At 38.4% G+C, this 21,948-nt stretch overlaps 1 protein-coding gene across 2 annotated transcripts; it reads left to right on the forward strand.

Moving 5' to 3' along the window:
• The first annotated feature begins 4,751 nt into the window (after positions 1-4,751).
• On the forward strand, positions 4,752-20,511 carry LOC134532634 (protein FAM219A). Of its 2 annotated transcripts, none has more exons than XM_063369274.1 (5): positions 4,752-4,968; positions 9,100-9,226; positions 10,502-10,577; positions 12,040-12,190; positions 15,699-20,511. In XM_063369274.1, exons 2-5 carry the CDS (start codon positions 9,149-9,151, stop codon positions 15,889-15,891), a joined length of 498 nt encoding a protein of 165 aa, XP_063225344.1. In that variant the 5' UTR covers positions 4,752-4,968; positions 9,100-9,148; the 3' UTR covers positions 15,892-20,511. The 2 variants fall into 2 exon arrangements, with proteins under 2 accessions (XP_063225344.1, XP_063225345.1); XM_063369275.1 differs by having other exon boundaries at positions 4,758-4,968; positions 9,113-9,226.
• Positions 20,512-21,948: the final 1,437 nt, after the last annotated feature.

Here is a 21,948-nt window from a genome sequence, read left to right on the forward strand (position 1 = left end):
ATGCGAAGTTAGAGCCGGAATTGCCAAACAGCTTGCAAGAAAAACAATACAAGGATTGCTTCAAAGGCGAGTACACCATCCATGTTCGGAGAACCTTTTCGCCGTTAGATAATGGTTTGTAGAACCACTCTTTGGTTAGTTTTCGGGTACCGCCTTTCGTTGAAGTCCCTGAGCGAACAACATCGGCAAATTTGGAATCGATGTGCTGTACTGAGTCAGATCCGCGACATACTACAAGCGTTCTTACTTCGTCGGTCATAGGAGAAGGCCAGCAACCTACATCGTCGAGATTCACATCTTTGATTTCGGCAGGAGCAGAAGGCACGATTTCAATTATGTCTTCTTTGGCAACATTCACTTTTTCTGCAGGCTTATGACTAGATGCTTGAGGTACTTTTAATGAGTCGACTTCGTCTTGACCCTGCTCTGTGGTGGGACCAGAACTACTTCCAACTGCGACGGCAGGTACGTCTTCTTCTTGTACCTGTAAAATAAGTTATGTATTCCCATGAATATTGGCCGGAGGACACGTTCGAATTTCAAATAAGTATTTTATCTATCACAAAACAAAAGTGGTTTTGGTGACGGCGCGGTTTGCCGGGCTTATAGGAAAATTTACAAACAAAATTGATTTTGTATGGCAGCTACCTTTTTTAGAGTTTCCCGGTAAAAACTGACTGAGTAAGCCATGTTATAGATGTTATTAAAAGATAAAATGACGAGAAATTTGAGAAAAATCGTTGGCGCCATTTTTGAGCTAAATGAAAAATTATGTTTTCTTTGTATGACAGGTACCATAAATAATCAAGATATCCAAAAACAAAAAAAAAATATATTCCTAGACTACTACTAGATTTACAAAACATCCCCTATTGAAGTTTTAAATTCAAGTAGCAGGACAAAATTCAGTCGTAAACTTAAAAAGATGTACCTTAACTCAATGTAATTTATGTTAATATACTCCATACTTTTTAAACAATAATCAATGTTCAAACAGCTATTAGAGCAATTTTAAGTGTATTATAAAATAAGATTTAATGTACGAGTGTGACTCCGTACTCGCAGACAAACCTAGGTGAATAGGTTTTGCGAGACTAATGTAAGAAATATTGTAACTTTTGTAAACAATAAATAAATAATAATAATAATAATATAGGAGTTTTACTGTGTCCCGGTTTGCGGAAGTTGTTTGGTTTGCCCTGGGTTAAGGTCAAACTTTACAGTACAATGCGTAGTACTAAATTCAATGAGTGCGAAAGAGAGCCATCGACACGGGCCGACGCGTGAAACAAAAGATTTTGTATGAGTAATTAACATAATAAGGAGTGCCGCTCAACTCGGCTCGCGCGCGCCAGGCGGCGCGGCGTGATGCGATGTTGCCGTTCGTATGTAAACAAACAAACTTTATAAAGAGCTCTGTCAGTGATTTCGCAGTTTTTCTTTTAAATAAATATTAAAAAATAGTTGGTGCGAAAAATTTTAGATAAAAATGGAACATTATAGTGTGTCTGACACATGTAATGGATGAATCATAGATCAGATCTCAACCCGCTTCACCGGCGACCCGCCCCCGCGGGTTGCCGCCCGGGGCGGGCCGCCCCCTCCGCCCCACCCACGCTACGCCACTGGTAAGGACTTATCCTGTGCCTGTTATCGACGTAAAGGATGCGGCAAATTATCGCGGAGCTGATATGCTGCAACGGCTTATGTAGTTAATAACGTTAACATGTAAAACAGCAACACATAATTGAATGTTCTAACAATATTTGCAATCTAACCTGCTACAAGATGCGGATGTTCAGAAATGTATGTAGGCCCGGCTAATTGAGAAAATAAGAGTCACAGTCACTTATTACGGCTTTGAACAGTTATTACGTGGTTAGATTTCAAGTTAGATGTTACAAAGTTAAATAAAATAAATCGTAAATACGTAAATAAAAGAGTTACAACTCGACACACGAGGCTGGCTAAGAGCCGATGACATCATTTAATAATGATTAGCTGGCTTCGACTCATTTACGCTGTCCTTATACTCAGGACGTGAAAATTACGTAGTACGTTGAATATCCCTGTTGGGATTACATAAATTAAGTTAAGAGTCGCACGAAAGGACGTACGACTGAGTGGGGTCGGCGCAGAGCTAATGAAAAAGGATTTGAATAAACTTACACTATTGCGATGACTTGGACATGGCGCGAAATCTGTAGGCTCTGCGTTCACGGAGCGACCGACCCCATGCGCTCCCGATGGCAACTGGCGAGGCGCCCTCGCGCCAAGACACGTGAAGCGCGGGAAAACAACTTCGACCAGTTTTGGACTTAAATGATATATTTGACATTACATGATTATTTAACAATTGCACATCATTTTAACATTGTTATAGTATCTTTTAATTGTTAGTAATTTCGTTGTTTTAAAAAGAAAAATTACTGATTTAATTTAGGGCATTGCCAAACCCAGCCGGGCGCTGTAATCGCCCTGGTGTTCGTCGCGGCGCACTTTCACACACTCGGCGGACATCACGCTCGGGTGTGTTCGATGCACTTAAGAGTAAGTTGTGCGGCATAACGGCCTGTGCGAACCAGAGGGAGCACCGGCGGTTGGCGTCAGCTAATTAGGCATCAGCATCTTAAGTTGAGCAAGGGAGTGCCGCAATACTAGTTATAATAGGTGACGTACTATCGCAGTCTTGAAAGTGTATCACATGGGCCCTCTCTCATGTTTAGCTTTGAAGACTACCTACCTACCACACTGAGTTAAAACCGAGGTTTTGGACGCAGGACCGCGTGTGATGGTAAATTTAATAATATTAGTTACGTATTTGCATGATTAGTACTATTCAAAATCATAAACTAAACCTTTCAGACCATGTGCTTTTATTAATCTATATCTGAAGTGTATGTATTTATTCGCCAAACACAGATCCCGACCATTGTTATTTATTAATTCACTAATTTTTATTTAAGTAACTTTAACACTTGTCTTTATTATTTAAAATAATATTATTCACTGTGCACTTACGTCGAAAATTTCAGCCGGAGTCGTTCGTACTTTGCTCGGGAAATGTGACCCTGGTAACTCTAATTTTTTTTTTCCTAGCCTAAGTTAATTCTAAGTGTGAAGGGGAGGGTCCAGGTTAGGGGAGGACCTAAGTGTGTCTCAGGCCGAAGCCTATACACTCTACCATGCGGGTTTTTAACCATGCAGGACAAGGGCGCGTGCATCGTGTGCATATTGGGGTTTACTGGCCAGCCATGGCTGCAATTGGCGCCATGACTGACGCCCCATTGGTCGCCTAGCTTAAAAGATAGCTATGTGACCCAGGTAAAACCTGCATAGACACAGGGAAAACCCTGGGCCGGTTCATGCGGGGATCAAATAACATGCATTAAGCAAACAGGTAACTACTGGACAAGAGGGAAGAAGGTTCCAGGTAAGAAGAGTTGGAGGGGCTGAAAAATCAACCATGCTGGAGTTGGGTGCTTGGGCCTTGCGGCCCGCATTTCAAGTTTGGGAACTCCTGGGTTATTATTAACCAGGGGCGCAAGCGCCCTCAGGGGCGGGCGACTTCACTCGTCAGCCCAGCCACAGCTGCCCAGGCAGCCATAGTTAAAACAGAAGTGGGCAGACGAGCCAGTAAACCGGCTTGAACTGCGGGCGCACGGAGCGAAAGGCAGCCTGACGTTGCGCCATCTTCATCTTCCTTCTTCAGGTCAACAGCAGTACTTTTCAAGCCAGGGTGGGGGGAGGGAACCAACCTCGCCACCCAAAATCCCCGAGACGGTTTAAGGTCGCGCCGCTCGAGGCTACTGCTGCCACAGCTACAGCAGCCCCAGCTGAAGGTTCCTGATGTCTTCCTTCAGAATTCCGATGCTGTTCAGTTCCGTTGCGCGCGCAGCAGTTCACAGCTCCGCAAGTTCCAGCCCGCAGTTCGTCTACACTTCGCATTTTTTCAGCACATGGAGCTCCCCTGCGGTGCCTTAACCGACGAAGCTGCTTCCTGCCACGCGCCGAGCTACATTCAGGCTACCTTTCACCCCGATAGCCGTAATAACGACTCCACAGGCCGGCTATTGGTCCGCGGACTGCTATTGGTTATTCACAGCCACCCCAGCGAGATTGCAACTCTCGGGCTGGGCTCCCGTATCCGCCACCCGCGGGACGCGGTCGGTAGCAGTTGGCGCTGCTAGGCCGTCCCCAGCACGCACACAAATCCCGAACGCACTGCCAGCCTTCGGTTACCCAATAGGGCGCAGGGAACTCCCAGCCAACAGCCCGCGAGAGAGATGCGCACGCCCCGAGAGACGACCACCGACCCTGGTAACTCTAGTTATAGTTTCATCATATTGGTTAGTTACCCAAAACATGGGATGAAGTGTGTGTTTTCTGTTTAGAAACAGTTCTAAATTAATATTTTTAAATGAAAGTGATTGTTTTCAATTACAGATATTCTAATTCGTACTTGTTTATTTCTTCAAACTTTGTCAAATATAAATTCCGCAGTGTTTTGGACGGAATGCTATGGCAATGTTGAGTTTATTACGTCACAGCACGCCGTCTCCTGACATTTCCTAATTTAATTATTGATATTATATTTCTCATGGTGTATGCTTTAGTTCCAGTAAAAAAGTAAATAATAAATAAATAATCAGTCATTTTCTTCGTCTATATGTAGTTCTCAACTCTTTTTGGCCCTGGTGTTTTTGCTATAAACTCTTACAACGGCTATGGAATCAAAAGAGGTAGCGAGTAAAACAAACTCCTAGGCAAATTTGCTGCAAATTCTCACAACTAGGGAGCAAAAGAGACGGCGAGTAGAACGAAACAAACCTCTTGTTATAATCGTTATGTCAGCCAGGCTATAATTTTAATATTTCTTTATATACCAGAACCAGTAGCATTTTTACAGATGAACGATTTTTATCGAACAATACGTACGCATGTTAGCGGTTGTAAATAATTATGAATGTGAGTAATTTATTGCTTAGACTTATGCGTTTGTAGTAAGTTTCTGTAATAAGATTTTTATGCATGTTGATACCTGCAAAGAGAAATGCTCGTTGGGTTAGGACAGCTACATCAGTAAACAGTATTTAATACGTATTGACCACGTATGAAATTATTATTATTTACTATTATTATATAGCTGCAAATGGGTACAGAAGTGCCCGGTGGCAAGCATTCTCCCTACTTTCCCCGCACTGATCCACACTCCTCCAGCCTATTCCATTCCCCAACCGCCCTCACGACCATCGCATTTTTTCCCCTTTCGGTAAATATGTAGTTTAGCGGTATTTCTGAAAAATAATGTTAAAAATCCGAAAATACTTTTATTCTATGCTCTTTAACTTCCTCCTTTCATTAAACCCGGCGGAGATAAGAAATTTCAAATACTTTAGGAGATATTGCCGTTCTTATTTTGCTATACAAGACCCGTGCAATCATTCCTAGTATTTTCCTTCCTACTTCTAGGCATTCCCATTTTGACTCGTCTCCCCAGCTCTCCCCATCCTTCCACTCCACTCAGCACCTGGTAGATCTTGACTAGTCTCTCCTGTCTTCTATCCTTTAAGCTTTCCCATCTACTTGTGGCCTCACTTATCACGTCTCCCCTCCAGCGATATTCCCTCCTGACAATCTTTGGTAAATACGTAGTGTCCGGATTATCATCAAAAAATTTTTTAAAAATCTGAAATAACTTTCATTATATGCTCTTTTATGTCCTCTTTTCATTACAGCCTGCAGAGATAAGAAATTCCAATTACTTTTGGAGATATTGCTGTTCTTATTTTGCAATACAAGACCTATGTAATCATTCGACCGTCGCCATTTTATATTTTGTTGTGTGTGCGTGAATGCCTAAATAACAGAAATTTTCCATTAGGTAAGGTTAGTTACATTATAAATACCACAAAGTAAACAGAAATTAAAAATAATATCAATTAATTTTACTTGTATAGTTTTAAGTAATTATAATGTAACTGACCTGACATAACAAAACTGGACAAAGGTAGATTAGGTCAGGTCAGCTACATTATAAATACTTTGAAACTGAATGGACATTAAAAATAATAAAATTAATTTTAATGGTTGTTTAGTTTTAAAGTATTTATAATGTAGCTGACCTGACCTAACAAACCAGGACAAAGGATGAACAGTAGGAACTCACGTAATTTTCTTTTTACTTATTACTTGCGCAACAAATAAAACATTAAAATTTGAAACGTTAAAAACTCTCCTAAGTTAGAGGCGGGTACAATTCCTTTGCCACTAGTAGAAAATGATGTAGTCGTTAACCTACGTCGCAAAAAAAAAAAAAATACTTGTAAACAAGCAACAATGTTAAATGCCGCAAGAGTGCACAGGATGAAAATTAAAAAAATTTGATATCTCTCCTAAAGTATTTGGCATTTCTTATCTCCGCCTGGTTTAATGAAAAGAGGAAGTTAAAGAGCACAAAATAAAAGTATTTTCAAATTTTCAAATTTTTTTTTAACAAATATCGCCCAAATATGAAAATTAAAAAATTTGATATCTCCTAAAGTATTTGGAATTTCTTATCTCCGCAGGCTGTACTGAAAAGAGGACGTAAAAGAGTATATAATGAAAGTTATTTAAGATTTTTAAAATTTTTTTGGACGATAATCCGTACACTACATATTTACCCAATCTTCCTGGTAAACCTGACCACTTTTGTCTTACCCACATTTATTTTCATGCCATTATTTTCCACCCACTCTTCCAGCCTTTTCAGATCATCCTGTAGCCCATTCCTCTCAGCATCCATGTATACTACGCAGTCGTCTGCAAATAGCCTGATATGCATAGTGTTGGAGTATGTCGGCGACTTCGGGGCCTCAGAGGTGGAGCTAGAAAAGGTAATGGTAGTGGAAAACATGAGAGAGGGTAAAACTGGGGTGGAGAAGCACCTGAGTGCTTAGCAGGAGGGGTAGGCTAGGATTACTGAACAGAAGTTAGCTCTATCCGGCCGCCCGATACAGAGCTTGGGACAACAACAACCTAAGTCATTCCACGCAACTACGGCAATTTCCAAGAGCTGGTCCATAGGTAACTTCCTAAATTGATAGACTTAAAATAAAGAATAAATATGTACCAGCTCTATCAGCACCAGAGGTCAAAGTGGGCGAAAAAAGTTAATGTTTTTTTAGAGAGACCATGAAAACCACTCATTGTAGGCCTTCAGGGCTTCTGGGACAACCTATACAATGATTTGCTCACTAATTTATTTTTATTTGAAAGTCTAAACTTGTATGAAGTTACCTATGTATCAGCTCTATCGGTACCAGTGGCCAAAGTGGGCAAAAATAATTAATGTTGTTTAGAGACATCATGAATACCACACATTGGAGGCCTTCAGAGGCCTTGTTGTATCCTGTCCGATGGTTCTCACTCTAAATTTAATTTTTACTGATAGTATACACATGTATGAAGGTGGCCATGTAACTGCTCTGTCGTTAAGTTTGCACAATTTGTTGTAAAAATTTAAAAACTCAGTTGGAAGTTGCTGTAGTTGCGTGGAACGATATAGGCTGTTGTCCCTATCGCTCTGTCCCGGCCGGCCGGATAGAGCCGGCAGATATAGCTAACTTCAGCTCTGTTTCTTTCTTGTAAATGTATATTTCAGAGTATCAATGTGTCACTTTACATTGGAGCATGTTTTGGATATGTAAACTGTAAATATTGATTTTGTCATAATACTGTAATATGTTATTTTTGAAATATTTTATTAATACTTTCTTATGAATCCTGAGCTTATACATATGATAATTATAAAAAAGTGGATAATCTCTATCATTTATTGCAATAATTATTATTCTTAAGAAGTGATTAATATCATTGAAATCTGATATTTCTATCATTTTATAGCAATATTTAAGATTGATTGGTGTAATTATTAGAAGTCTGTTGTCCTCCACATTTGTTAGGTTTAGTGTGTGATAATTAAAAATGTTAAATTTCACAAATTTTATTGCAGTAATTATTATGAGTACAACAATATCTTTATGAGGTAAATCCAAAATTTTTTTTCCATTTCATTGTGCCATTTAAAATTGGCTTCAGAAGATAGCTCATAGCATCATATTCTTATCTACTTCTGGACACACTAGTTAAGTTAAAAAGTATTTTACTTTGTATAGAAAATGCTAAGTTTTCAGTAATCTTTCCATCATTTATTTAATTTATTTATTTGTAATTGTAACATGCCAACCAACAGGACAAAGCCTTTAATGTTTGGCACACAATTAGATACATATACACTCACAAAAATAAACATAAATGAAAAACACAAAACAATACAATATAATACATATAAAAACAAAACACACATAACGAAAGACAATAAAACAAAAATCAAACATTACAATTTAGACAATACAGAACTAAAACACATATGATCATTAGGAACTAAGGAAAATAATTAAAGTCTTTATCAAATTTATTAAAATTGGTTATTAGCCTAAAGATAATATCATTATTTCTGTTAACTGTACATAAAGTGGAAGTTAAACGACTGTTAAAAGGAGGTACTCTTTAACCGGTGTTGTCAAGTATATATTTACAGTTTAATTTGTTAGTATAACATTTTTTAATAAAAATAAAGTCAAGTAATTCTCTTCGACTTGAGAGAGATATCAGATTGGGTAGAGGAAGTTGTTTTTGAATATGTAATAATATTTATTAATTTATTCTGTATATTTTCAATTTTCATATTATCGCACATATTGATGTTGTTCCAAATTACTGAGCAGTATTCTAGTTTTGACCTAATTAATGTTAAATAAAGTGAGAGGATAGAATCAGTTTTGGTAGCATAACATGTGACATATTTAATTAAAGCTAATGTTCTTCAGGAACTAGAAATTAAATGTTGAACATGTTGGTGAAAGAACAATTTAGAATCTAGAATGATACCTAAATCTTGCTTGCCAATCATGAATCATGAAGCCAGATGGATCCGATTACATCTGTCCTTAAAAAGAATAGCAAGCTTCAATGTATGAAATAAAATGGAATAGTAGTGTGGTTCCCTTGGTACAATGTCTCCTGCTGTAGTGTTGTCACTGCTCGTGCACACAGGGGCGTGTTGCAGCACGGTGATTGTGTCGGACGCTGAACAACCACCACCATGAGACACGATGTGGACGACAGCGGCATCGAAAGTGATCCAAGGTCGCAGCCAACACTGGATGATAAGCTCTTCATGGTATGCCGTTCTTTGATCTTGTTGAGCGAGAGTAGCTTGGTACTGTAACAAGTAGTGGTTGAGCAAGAGTAGCTTGGTCACAAACAGAGGTGGAACAAGAGTATTTATGTACTGTCACAAGTCAACATTGAGTGAGAGTAGCTAGGTACTGTCACAAGAAGTTGTTGAACGAGTTTAGCTTGGTAGTGTCACAAGCAGAGGTCGAGCAAGAATGACATGATCTGTTTACACTGATGTGTGCACACGCAGGTTAATTGGGTTGCAATATGTACCCTTATTTTAGCTGCTTAGTTAATGTTGTACACAATATTTTTTGTGCAACTGTAAGTTTGCACAATACAGTTTATGGGGAGAAGTATATGACTACAGTTATCTTTTAGTATAGCCTATAGCTACCGTAATTTTAATTGAAGGAACTTTTGTGACTTTAAAATAAAGGAATCACATTTTTTTTGTAATAATTTTACTGCTCACAATGTAATTTCAAATAAATGAAAAATGAAATAGACATTTGTAATTAATTTTTTCTATAGAAGTACTTTTAGAGAAATTTCGACATAGTTTATTTTCTGAATGCTTTCAATGCACTCTTTGCTTGATGCTGTGTTAACACTGGATTATAACAATGGATTATATGGACCTGTGTGAGCTATGCAAGTGTGCAATATCACGAACATGCAAGATGGAATGAATACTATATGATGCAGACTGTTTGAAATATTCCTTTTTTGGTGTTGTTTTCTGTTATCGTGTGATGAACGTAGTTTGTACTTTGGGGTAGCTGGCAAGTTGCGGAGAGTAGTTACAATCAAGCGTGAAGGGACTTACGTTTATGGCAGGGTGTCTAAAGATCATGAAAGTGATGCAAATGATCCAAAATAAACAGCAATGGAATGGTGTCGGAAGTCCTGGCACTTTAATTTCCAGCAGCCTTTTGTAGACCTAACATGTGGAAATTATTCTCAGAAAAGGAATTTCTGTTACATTCCTGTGTAAAGTGCATTTATTTTGTATTGTGTTTATTTTGTCTTTTTACACATATAAAAATAACCCAATGATTGAAATAATGTTGTAAGGAAATATTATTAAATATTCTGAGAAAGTGTAGAAATATGTTCACCATATATTTGTAAACATTTGTGTGGTAATCATTTTACTTGGAAATCCTAACCTGCTTAAGAATTGTATGAAGATGCACTGTAAACTGCTCCTTTGTAAGAAGTAATTATGCAGGCAGCCAGTAATGCATTGATGTGCGGACGTGTGCTTGCGCAGGGCAGCGACAGCTCATGCAGTAGCACGGCCGTGGCGACTCCTCAGCGCAACATCAAGCAGCTGCACAAGAAGCTAGGTACGTCCTCGTCAAGCGCTTGCCAATGGTTCCCAACGTGCTTCTCATGCGTCAAGGTTTGGAAAACTGTCAGTTGTGTCATAAGGAAGACATACTTAACACCTCATCAGAAACTGTGAAACAAATCTGTGAAATCTTTGTAGCCATAAAGCTCGTGAGAAATAGATGTTAAAAACTTCATTTAAAAAAAAAAATGAACTAACGCAACAATTATAGCAGTTTTACAAGATTCCCGGTAAATAAATTAAAATGTTCTGTTTTTTAATAGCACTAGTGTGCCCAGTGCCCTGTTTTCTTTCTGGAATAACTTCTCTTTTGTCATTTTTATTGTTTCTATGTTTTCAGTCAGTGTTCAGATATTTACTATTTTAAAATTGATTAAACACTAATTAAACCCTGTACAAGCTAATGCTGCGTGAAATCGTAGTAAAATTCCAAGTATAGTTCATGTTTTTTGATTATGCATTTTGGTTAAAATACTTAAACTGGGTAATAATAATACACAAATGTCTTCAATTCGACAGTGAACACAGATGTACAACAAGCTCATGAATTATGCTATTTCATTTAATTTTTTTTTTAATCAAGAATAATTCAAATAATAAACCATTAATACTGGAAAGTTGTAATAGAAACACAGGTGTTGCCAAAAAGTCTGCCACTTGCAAGGTTCCTTGCCCAGTGTTGCCACATCTCAGCATTCTGAACACTACTGTGCATTATGCCATAGAGGAAGTGTTCAGCTACCACTTGATAACATATTTGCAGTTAATTTAATTTTAATTGGTAAAAAATTTTGTTTTGTACTAAATAATGCATACTTACAATACGTATGTATTAAAATGGTTTTATCCATTACTGTTAAATTTATAACATTAGAATGTTTCCTGTCACCACCAAATACTTAATCTGTATATTTATAATAGTAGATTTCAGTTCCTTATTTATGCAAATACTAGAAAACTTTTAATTTTGTCCATCTTCTGAAGGCAGTTAAGTACGTCGTTCTTTTAGCATTTAATTAATTTTTTGTTACATATTTTCAAGTATTTTTGACTGGTCAGCTTAATTTACCTTATCAGTTTGCTTTCATCTACTCTGTAACAGCACAGTTAGTATGCGGTTTTGTGTTTGGAAGTTATTTTAGTGCCATAGTGAAGTATTAGCTCAGCATTAAGATTTACCTTTGAGATCATTAGAACGTGGCCTCTCTTTGCATCACTTCTTGTTCTCTAGATGAGGTAGACAGAGGTTTCTAAGCAGTCCTTCTTCCTGAGTGGCTATTACATTTAGTCTGTTGGTAACGTTGAATAGACGACACCAATCAGTTGTAGTTAATGGTGCCATCCCACCTCGAACTCGCAGCGAGACAGCCTTGCTCACAGTAGTTGGTTGTGTCCAGCCGTGAACGTGGTTCAGCTGGGTGGGTGACGGGCACTAATGCAACTCTGCTTGTGTCCAGAACAGAGAATAGAGCAAGCCAAGAAGACTCAGAGGATCCAGGAGTACAAGAAGAATGCCAGCCTGATCCCGATACAGAGGCTGCCCGTTCCGCACAAGTCGAACAGCGCCCGTGAGCAGCAGCCGCTGGTCGACTGGCAGTCGGACGACAGGTCAGCCTCGTCTGGTGTGTGTGAGGCTGCTCCGTAAGGTGCTCCGACATAGGACACATAGCGCCCGCTGATCGACTGGCAGTTCGTACGACAGATCAGCCTCGCCGTCGGTTGATAGTTTGCATAGAGTATTTCGCGGCTGTGGTCCGGGAGCTAACTGATGTAGTAAATCTTTTTTGGTTGTTGGAACTTTTCTACTAGAATTTTCTCACCACAGTCGCAGGTATTTAGTTAACAACAAGGAGGATCTGCCTTTGTTCCGAGGACCGAGTCCTTCGGCCTGTAGTGTGAGTTTTTTGTGCAACACGGGACTAAATTGCGAACTGTATTTTAATATTCATCCTTCAGTACCTGGGAACAGTCAATATGTTTGTTTTGAAATCGGTGAAAAGGAAATGTGAGACTTGTTTGTAAATTATTTTTGTTCTGGTGGTCTTGAATTTGCAGCGGTGATGACTTGTGAATATTCGTAAAATGCTAAAAAAATAAGTTTATGTCGGTTTGTGTCCGAGAGACATTATTTCACTAAAGGACAGTAACATTTGTTTGGAACTAACATAATATTTCAGCTCCCACTTTATTACTGCAAGTGTTAATGAAACATGCATTTCCACTTCAGACCAATTGGAGCTAAGTAGCCTGGGTTGTTACACCAGGGTGGCCACTCACCGGGAAAACCGGGAAAACCGGGATTTATCAGGGAAATCACGTTGATCGGGAATTATCAGGGAAATGTCAGGGAATTTTTTTAATAACCGGGAATTTTTTGTGTCATGTATATTTCCCTGCCAACCATTACGGATTTTCCGTAATTATTACGGATTTAACACAATATTACGGAATTACGGAACATCGCTGGTTTATTACGGAAACGAGGCTTTGTGCTGCTGGGTAACGGAAAAAAAAATTCCGTTTCTGGTGTGCGTGTTTCGTGAACGCAGTTCTCAAATACATCACGTGGTTGCGCAAATAACGGAACTGATAAATGTGCGCATGTACTGTCTAAATAAGTAGATTAATTGTTGTGTTTTGTAATAGAAATGGTACGGTATTACGTCCGTTGTACGATACAACTAGTACATATTCTCGGACTTTTCGTCTGTTAGCTACTTACATCACGATAATTTTTGTACGGTACTTTGGCTAACCTGTCTTGTGTTATTTACTTTGTTGAAAGCCATTTTTTTTACAAAGTGTTTTTGTCGTGTGTACAGACGTGAAACCTTTTTATGTCGTTCGATAGTGTTGTGTTCTTCAGTGCCGGTTGTAGAAATGAAGCGTGTGACAGAACAATGTGTATCTGAGTCAAAAAAAGAACGTTATTCTTCAGAACTTTCGACCAAACTATATAAAAGAATGGCCATGCTTGTCATCATAAATGTTGTGGAACGCCACGCTTTTTGTAATGTATGCACGTGTGACTTTTCGATTGCGCATGGTGGAAGGGATGACTGAGGACGGCATATTGAATCAAAGAAACATGCAGAACATTTTAAAGCCGTGACGAGCAATAAATCTATATCGTCGTTTTTCGCTACATCTGAAGAAACGAAAGTAACAAACGCAGAGTTATTGTTTACAAGTTTTTTGGTAGAACACAATCTACCGATAGCAGTAGCCGATCATTCGGGTAATTTGTATAGAGCTATGTTTCCGGACTCAAAAATTGCACAGAAATACAGCTGTGCGAGAGCAAAAACATCTGCCTTAGTGGAGTATATGGCTGGTGAAACTAAATTGAAACTGTTGAATCTTTAGTAAGTTGACCATTTGCTTTAGCTACAGATGGGAGTACTGATTGTAATGCAGTGAAGATTTATCCATTAGTTGTTTCACAACTAGAAATGTTACACTTCAAAAATGAATTAAAGAACAGTTATCAAAAGTTGTGTGAAAAAAATGTTTGAGCACTCGCCACTGAAATACCCCATTACATAAAACAAAACACAGACTGCATGTCATTGAACGGGACGCTATAATGTAAAGTGACATATTTAAAATGTATTTGTTATTTAACGAACTTCCGTATGTATATAATGAAGAAAATACAGCAGGGTGCTAAAATATGAGGAATCTCTTTCTATAATATATTTTTTCATCAAAAGTATGTTTTTTTTGGTAATTGTAAATATCAGGGAAATTTTGAATTTTTAATCAGGGAAATCAGGGAAAAATCAGGGAATATTTTTGGTGACTGTGAGTGGCCACCATGTACACATTCAACTTACAAAAACACTGGTCATAATTTTAATTCTTTATGTCAGTAATTATTATTTTAATGTTTAAACTGTTTTCATCCCTGGTAACTGCTGAACTAATTGTAATTGGGACAAAAGTCTTACACATAGCGATAGGTGTGATAGAGATAGTTTATTGACTTTTTTTTAAAAAATAATAAAGTGTTATTAAAATCCTTTGGGAAAGTAGACTTTCTAAACAAAACATTTTGTATTTTAGCCGGAATAATAATTTTAAAATTAACATAAATAATTCAATAAATTTTTTTTTACATCCAACTTTTATTAAAATAATATCCATTTTTATCAGCAAACTAAATTTTTAACGTCATTTGACATAAGTTTTATTGACAGTATCAATACAGGTTAATTAGTTTTATAATAAAGGAAGGCTTGGGTTTTAGTGTTTTATTTACAAATTACGCAACTTAAACATGTTTTATCCATTGTGATTGTACAGTATATAACCTTAAAATTAGTCACTAAAATAATTCTTATCACTACATTAATTCTACACGATTTAAACCATGCACACAGATATCTGGTCTACACACACACACACACACACGTCCATGTGCGTGCATGCATGGGTGGGTGCGTGCGTGCGTGCGTGCGTGCGGGTCACTGACTTTATAAATCAAACCTTTCCATTTAGTATTTTTTAGAGATCTAATTAATTATCTAAAAATGTTTTTTTCCGTTTTTCAACCTTTTAGGTCTGGAATTCTGTAATTATATATAACTTGTAGTATTTAAGTTACCCAGGACCCTTTCTAGATTAAAAAAATCCATCAAAATCTGTTCCGTAGTTTTAATTTATGCTAGAACAGACAAAAAAAATTAAAAACTATATTTTTGAGTTATAAATAGCATAAATATACATTTATAATAGTTCTTTTTTAGAATTTCATTCAATGTACAGACATTTTACAGCAAACAGTTTTATTATTAGTTTAGATATCCAGCACAAAAGACATCCCAAATATGCCGGAAGTGAATGCTTCAAATGTACTGCAGTTTATCTGTAGACCAGAAGCATTTCTCAGGAAACCAACCTTTTCTTTGAAAGATATTGTGTGTGTGTGTGTGGCCATTAAATAGTTTGTATTTTATTGTGCTAAAGTAGTGTCAAATTCATAACTCCGTTCTTTATTTCTTGATGTGTGTAGCAATGATTTAATTTTATGTGATCACACGACTCCACATAGATTATTAGTGTTCACTTGGTGTGTGTGTTGCACATTCAATAGAGTGTACACTTGTGTTTGCAGTGACGATGATGTAAACTTCTTCCCGCTTGCCCGCATCAAGGATGGAAAGCAAGAATTGACGGACACTTTCAGCATTGAGGCCCTGGACGTGTCTCCAGATGAAGATGACCTAGATCTCCTGCCACCACAGCCCGTGTACGAGCGCCGCCTGTGCTGCGTGGTTCCATCTGGCTGGCGCTGTGTGCTCATATGAGCTCCCTGCTGCACAACAGTCACCACAGCCCGTGTACGAGCACCACCTGTGCTGCGTGGTTCCTTCTGGCTGGTGCTGTGTGCTCATATGAGCTCCCTGCTGCACAACAGTCACCACAGCCCGTGTACGAGCGCCGCCTGTGCTGCGTGGTTCCATCTTGCTGGCGCTGTGTGCTCATATGAGCTCCCTGCTGCACAACAGTCACCACAGCCCGTGTACGAGCACCACCTGTGCTGCGTGGTTCCTTCTGGCTGGTGCTGTGTGCTCATATGAGCTCCCTGCTGCACAACAGTCACCACAGCCCGTGTACGAGCGCCGCCTGTGCTGCGTGGTTCCTTCTGGCTGGTGCTGTGTGCTCATATGAGCTCCCTGCTGCACAACAGTCACCACAGCCTGTGTACGAGCGCCGCCTGTGCTGCGTGGTTCCTTCTGGCTGGTGCTGTGTGCTCATATGAGCTCCCTGCTGCACAACAGTCATCACAGCCCGTGTATGAGCGCCACCTGTGCTGCGTGGTTCCTTCTGGCTGGCGCTGTGTGCTCATATGAGCTCCCTGCTGCACAACAGTCACCACAGCCCGTGTACGAGCACCTCCTGTGCTGCGTGGTTCCTTCTGGGTGGCGCTGTGTGCTCATATGAGCTCCCTGCTGCACAACAGTCACCACAGCCCGTGTACGAGCGCCGCCTGTGCTGCGTGGTTCCATCTGGCTGGCGCTGTGTGCTCATATGAGCTCCCTGCTGCACAACAGTCACCACAGCCCGTGTACGAGCACCACCTGTGCTGCGTGGTTCCTTCTGGCTGGTGCTGTGTGCTCATATGAGCTCCCTGCTGCACAACAGTCACCACAGCCCGTGTACGAGCGCCGCCTGTGCTGCGTGGTTCCTTCTGGCTGGTGCTGTGTGCTCATATGAGCTCCCTGCTGCACAACAGTCACCACAGCCTGTGTACGAGCGCCGCCTGTGCTGCGTGGTTCCTTCTGGCTGGTGCTGTGTGCTCATATGAGCTCCCTGCTGCACAACAGTCACCACAGCCCGTGTATGAGCGCCACCTGTGCTGCGTGGTTCCTTCTGGCTGGCGCTGTGTGCTCATATGAGCTCCCTGCTGCACAACAGTCACCACAGCCCGTGTACGAGCACCACCTGTGCTGCGTGGTTCCTTCTGGGTGGCGCTGTGTGCTCATATGATCTCCTTGCTGCACAACAGTCACCACAGCCCGTGTACGAGCGCCGCCTGTGCTGTGTGGTTCCTTCTGGCTGGCGCTGTGTGCTCATATGAGCTCCCTGCTGCACAACAGTCACCACAGGCTGTGTAAGAGCATTACCTAGCTGACAGTGTTTATGTTGAAGGGCTTAAGTTTTGTTTGCTGCTTATGTACCATACCTTCTCATAAACCAACACCCTAATGGGTGACAGAGAGCAGGAAGGAAATGGGATCGTTACTAACAACCAACAACATTCCCCATGTAATAATTAAATGAAACGTTGCAAATAACTGTTAGGCTTAACTGTTAAATGGCTTATGTTTGTGACTGTTTCTACACATCATTTAACTTGGTGCACATAAATAATATGCTAAGAAGAGGATGTGATACATGTTGTGTCAATGATGGTCTCATTCCCATTTACCATCAACTTTATATGGATCAAAATACTTACATTTCAGTTACAAATATCATTCTAAAGAGTCTTTGCAGGGCAAGTGCTATAATTCTTGCCAACTCTGAGTTATGTTATTTACTGATGCTTCTTTATGAAAGGTAAATGTTGATAGGTTGACTTAGTTGAGACTTTCTATTATTTTATCGCACAATAGTCACTTTCTGATGCTTTAAAATTGAATAGACATGATTCGAATCACGTACTTACATCACAAGCACCTGATGGACTTTCAGCGTAAACCTGTCAGTTAAATTTAATGTTATTTTGAAGGAACTATCGTTAAGGCACTGACAGGGAATGTAACATTAATTCTGTGGCAGTCCTGCACCACCAAACAGATGGGGCACTCACTTGACCTCGAAGGGAGTCTGCCACCTTCACATTCCTACAGCAGGGAGTACCAGTAGTAATTTGCCAGTGAACATTAGCAGTCTTCAACGGTTGGCTGGGTCCAGCTCTGCACCCTGAGTCGCGTGACAGACTGAGAGCTCCTGGCTCAGCACACACCAGACCGAACTACAACCTCGTGGTCTCTCTCTCCACCCTCCTTTATAGCAGTCGCTCGCTGCACACACTTGCCATCGGTTCCTCAGCAGTCCGAAGTCCATGTGCCGCACAGCCGATACCAACGCTCCTAGCTAGTGGCCACTGCGGCACTCGTCTTAACCAGCTCATTCGTAGTCCGATGACACGTCAAATATCACTAGTCCTGTGTACGAAAAAATTAAATAGTCCAAGCCAAGAATTAAATACACACAAACTCACAGCCCTACAAAAGAATTTTTAATAGAATACATATTCATCAACACAAAAAAAGTTGCATGTGGCGATGATGTGACAAACTGATAGTTACAGCTATGTTGACATGAGAAGCACAGATGCTGTGTAGTAAACCAGACAGTCAGTGATCCTAGGCAGTCCTGTGTGGATGAGCAGTTTGCTGGTAGCGTCCATGTTTGGGGGCATGCTCAATGTCTAGTTCACGGGCATACGACTATAACTTAGACATATATTCAAATGTAAAGGATGCTCCATTAGGGAGGCTCCTTCGCTGCTAGTCACTGGTGCATACGCATCAATTCTTGTTGCTTGTTTTGTTAGGGATGTCTAGGGCTGTTCAGAATGCTTTGCAGGGACATGGTGAACTTTCGACCTGCTCCGAACTTGTTAATATGTATGACGTATGAGGAATTGTTTGGGGATGTTGGAGCATCATTTGAAAATAACCTTCTAGTACTTACTGTGTCTGCTTTGTTCTCATCCTTTCAGTACAATTTTAGGATAAATTAATTTTACTCAAATTGTAGTGTTTTTGCTTTATAAAATTGGATTGCTCAGAAATAAATAGCATTTTTTTGGGGTGGAGTTGAGTCCCGTCGTATCTCTGCCTGCAATTTTGCGGCACTGGTATGATGTAGGTCAACCTCGATGCTAAAGAATCTGAGCAAGTATTTGTGTAATTAATTACATGCTGTGATATATTTATTTGTTCCAGAAATGATCTCAAAATGCATTTATTTTATTGTAGTAAAAATTACATTAGTGCATTTTTTTTTGTATTTTTTGTTAATGTAATTTTTAAACTTGAAATGGACAGAGACTGTAAGAATTGAAATGAGTAGTTTCAGCTCAACTTATTCATTTACTGTATTTTAATTAAATACTTGACATGAGCAACAAGCATAAAATAACTTTTCACTATTTATCAAAACTTTGTAAAAAAAAGCTGGAAAACTTAAAAATATTGTTGGAATGGATGGCCTGTGGCACTTCATAGAGGTTTAAACAGAAACAAATTGTAAAAAGAAATTGTAATATATAATATTAACTTTTTTTAACCACTGAATCAATTTATGTTTTTGCTTGGCACAAACATAGCATCATGAAAGTGATAAGTCTTTTATCTACGTAGGTAGTTTTGATCATATACGTATTTTAAAGAAGAATGCTTTATTTATATACCTTATAGGCTCATGAATTTAACACCTAGTTAAATTTCACCCAGTTTTTGGAAAACCAGTGAATGACACTAGAAAATGTCTAGTGTTGTCGCTTATGATGTCGGCAAAATGATTGTTAACAAGAAAAGAAACAGGAAAAAAGGAAAATAATTAAAATTTAACCTTTTACTGGTTGTTACACTTTTCATTTTGGTGTTAAATTTTATAGTTTATTCTCAGTTTTGTTAAACATTTCCCTGGAATTTATTTAAAGGAAATTACTTTAAAATATCAGCTTTTCCAGAAAAAAAAATTCCAAAAAGGTATTTTTCAGTTCTTCTCTTGTTTCTTGAATTTACTTCCAATGGATGTATTTAATTTAACACTAATTTTTAAAAAAAAATTCAATTTTCAGGAGGGTGATAAAGACAAGGGAGATTAAAGATATGCAATAAATCATATATATTAATGGAATTACAATATATTTATACCAAACTGACCCGTTCAAACGAACCTTCCACCTTCTAGCCTTAAAAACAACACAGTTTTCTCAAATAAATCTAAATGAAAAAGCTGCCAGATAGAAGTGTAAAATAATACAGAGAAAAGAAAACCTTTTCTGAGTTACGGCACGGTTCACACAAACATTCACGTGCTTCAGGAAAAAGATGCCATGCTTGTGCAATCATTACCAAAGAAAAACTTTAACTGCTCCATCTTAACTAAAATTTATTTTTACTGAACTCTGTTAAGCTCGACCCAACAATTTGCAGATTGGTCCAGTTTTATTTTAAATTGATTTGGTATTTATTGTATTGCTGCTGTTGACAACAGTGCCAGACAACTATTTTGCATTCAAAATTTATCAAGTGTATGACTAGTCTATTTAATACTTCTGTTAAGTTTGTTCAATGTTGTTTTAAAGATTTTATAAAAATCACAATGTTAAATGATTGTATGTAGAAAATTAAATGTTTACTATGTATCTAGTATTAATAAAATATTTACACATTGCTTACCAAGCTGCTTCAGTTTATTGCTCAATTAGTGATGGGTGCAATATACTAATAAATAAAATGAGACAAATATTTAGGAAAAAATAAGTATAATGTTGAATTATTTATGTATTTAAATTGTTATAAGTACGTCACAAATGAAAATCGTCTCATCTCTAGTCCTTTTTGATTTGTCCTTCACTTTAAAAGCAGTATCATATTTGTATTCAATTTGAGAATCATAATTCATTGCAGAATGTAATTTATTTGTCCATAAACTAGGTAATCGTCTGAGATCTATATCCATGTCATGACTTAAGACGAACTTAACGTTCAATGGAAGATTCTCAGGCTCTGTGACATATGTCTATCTCGATCAAGATCAAGACTTAACTCACGTTCAGCAGATGTTTCTCGATTTATTCTCATAGAATTACTTTCTCTTCGATTAGACAACCTGGTTCCGTTTCTTCGGTTTTATTATTAAGACGTGAACCTTTTCTGCTTGCACCTCTGGTATGACGACCTATATTTGGACTATTTCTTCGCACCATAATTACATCAGAAAAAAAAAATCTTTAAAATTAGAAGAAATGAAGTTTTATTATTAAAAAAAAAAATGAACTTAAATCCATCCAATAATAAGCATTACCTCTGCTTAACTGCTAAAAACAGTCATGGTTCTTTTTCATTTTTCAGAGATGTTTTCATTATATAGTTTAACCTTTTGCTCTGCTAATCAATATTCTCTATTTACCTGCAGAGGGTCATCTTGCGTATGGGCAGCAACTTCAATTTTGGACACAAAAAGAAATCTTTTAACATTTTCACCGTAGTTTCCCTCCCCATATATATATATATATATATATATATATATATATATATATATATATGTATGTGTGTGTGTGTGTGTGCGTGTGTGTGTGTATGTATGTATGTATGTATCTATGTTTAAACCTGTCTCCTTCCCCAAGAGAGAAGACAGCATACTATTTCTTGTCAATTTTTTGGTCAGTTCCTTCAATAAAAAGAAGCACAACGTGGGAAATATTGCACAAAAACATTGTGTGGACACGGTTATACCTAACTTACCCATTTGATAAAATGATTTGAAGTATCAAAATGTCATCTTGCAGAATGATTTGAAAACATGCCAGGAAATTAAGAAAAAAATCTTTGCAATGTGCACATCCAACTGAAACAAGGCTTTTCTTCAGAATTACCGATTGTTTTTACAAAATAAACATGGTTTTGTGTTTCAGAAACTATCTCAAAAAATATACCTAAGATCATCTTCATAACTTTCTTAAATTTGTCCAAAAAATTAAAATAACTTACTATTGATTCATTTAAACTTGTGGTCGGTACTAAATGAAGCAGTACATCAACTACATAGTTTGGCAAAAACAGGAAAGAGCCTACACAATGAAAACAATGAAAACATGGGGGCAGGGCTAAACGTAT

Source organism: Bacillus rossius, chromosome 6 (genome assembly GCF_032445375.1).
Source record: "Bacillus rossius redtenbacheri isolate Brsri chromosome 6, Brsri_v3, whole genome shotgun sequence".
NCBI lineage: Eukaryota > Metazoa > Arthropoda > Insecta > Phasmatodea > Bacillidae > Bacillus > Bacillus rossius.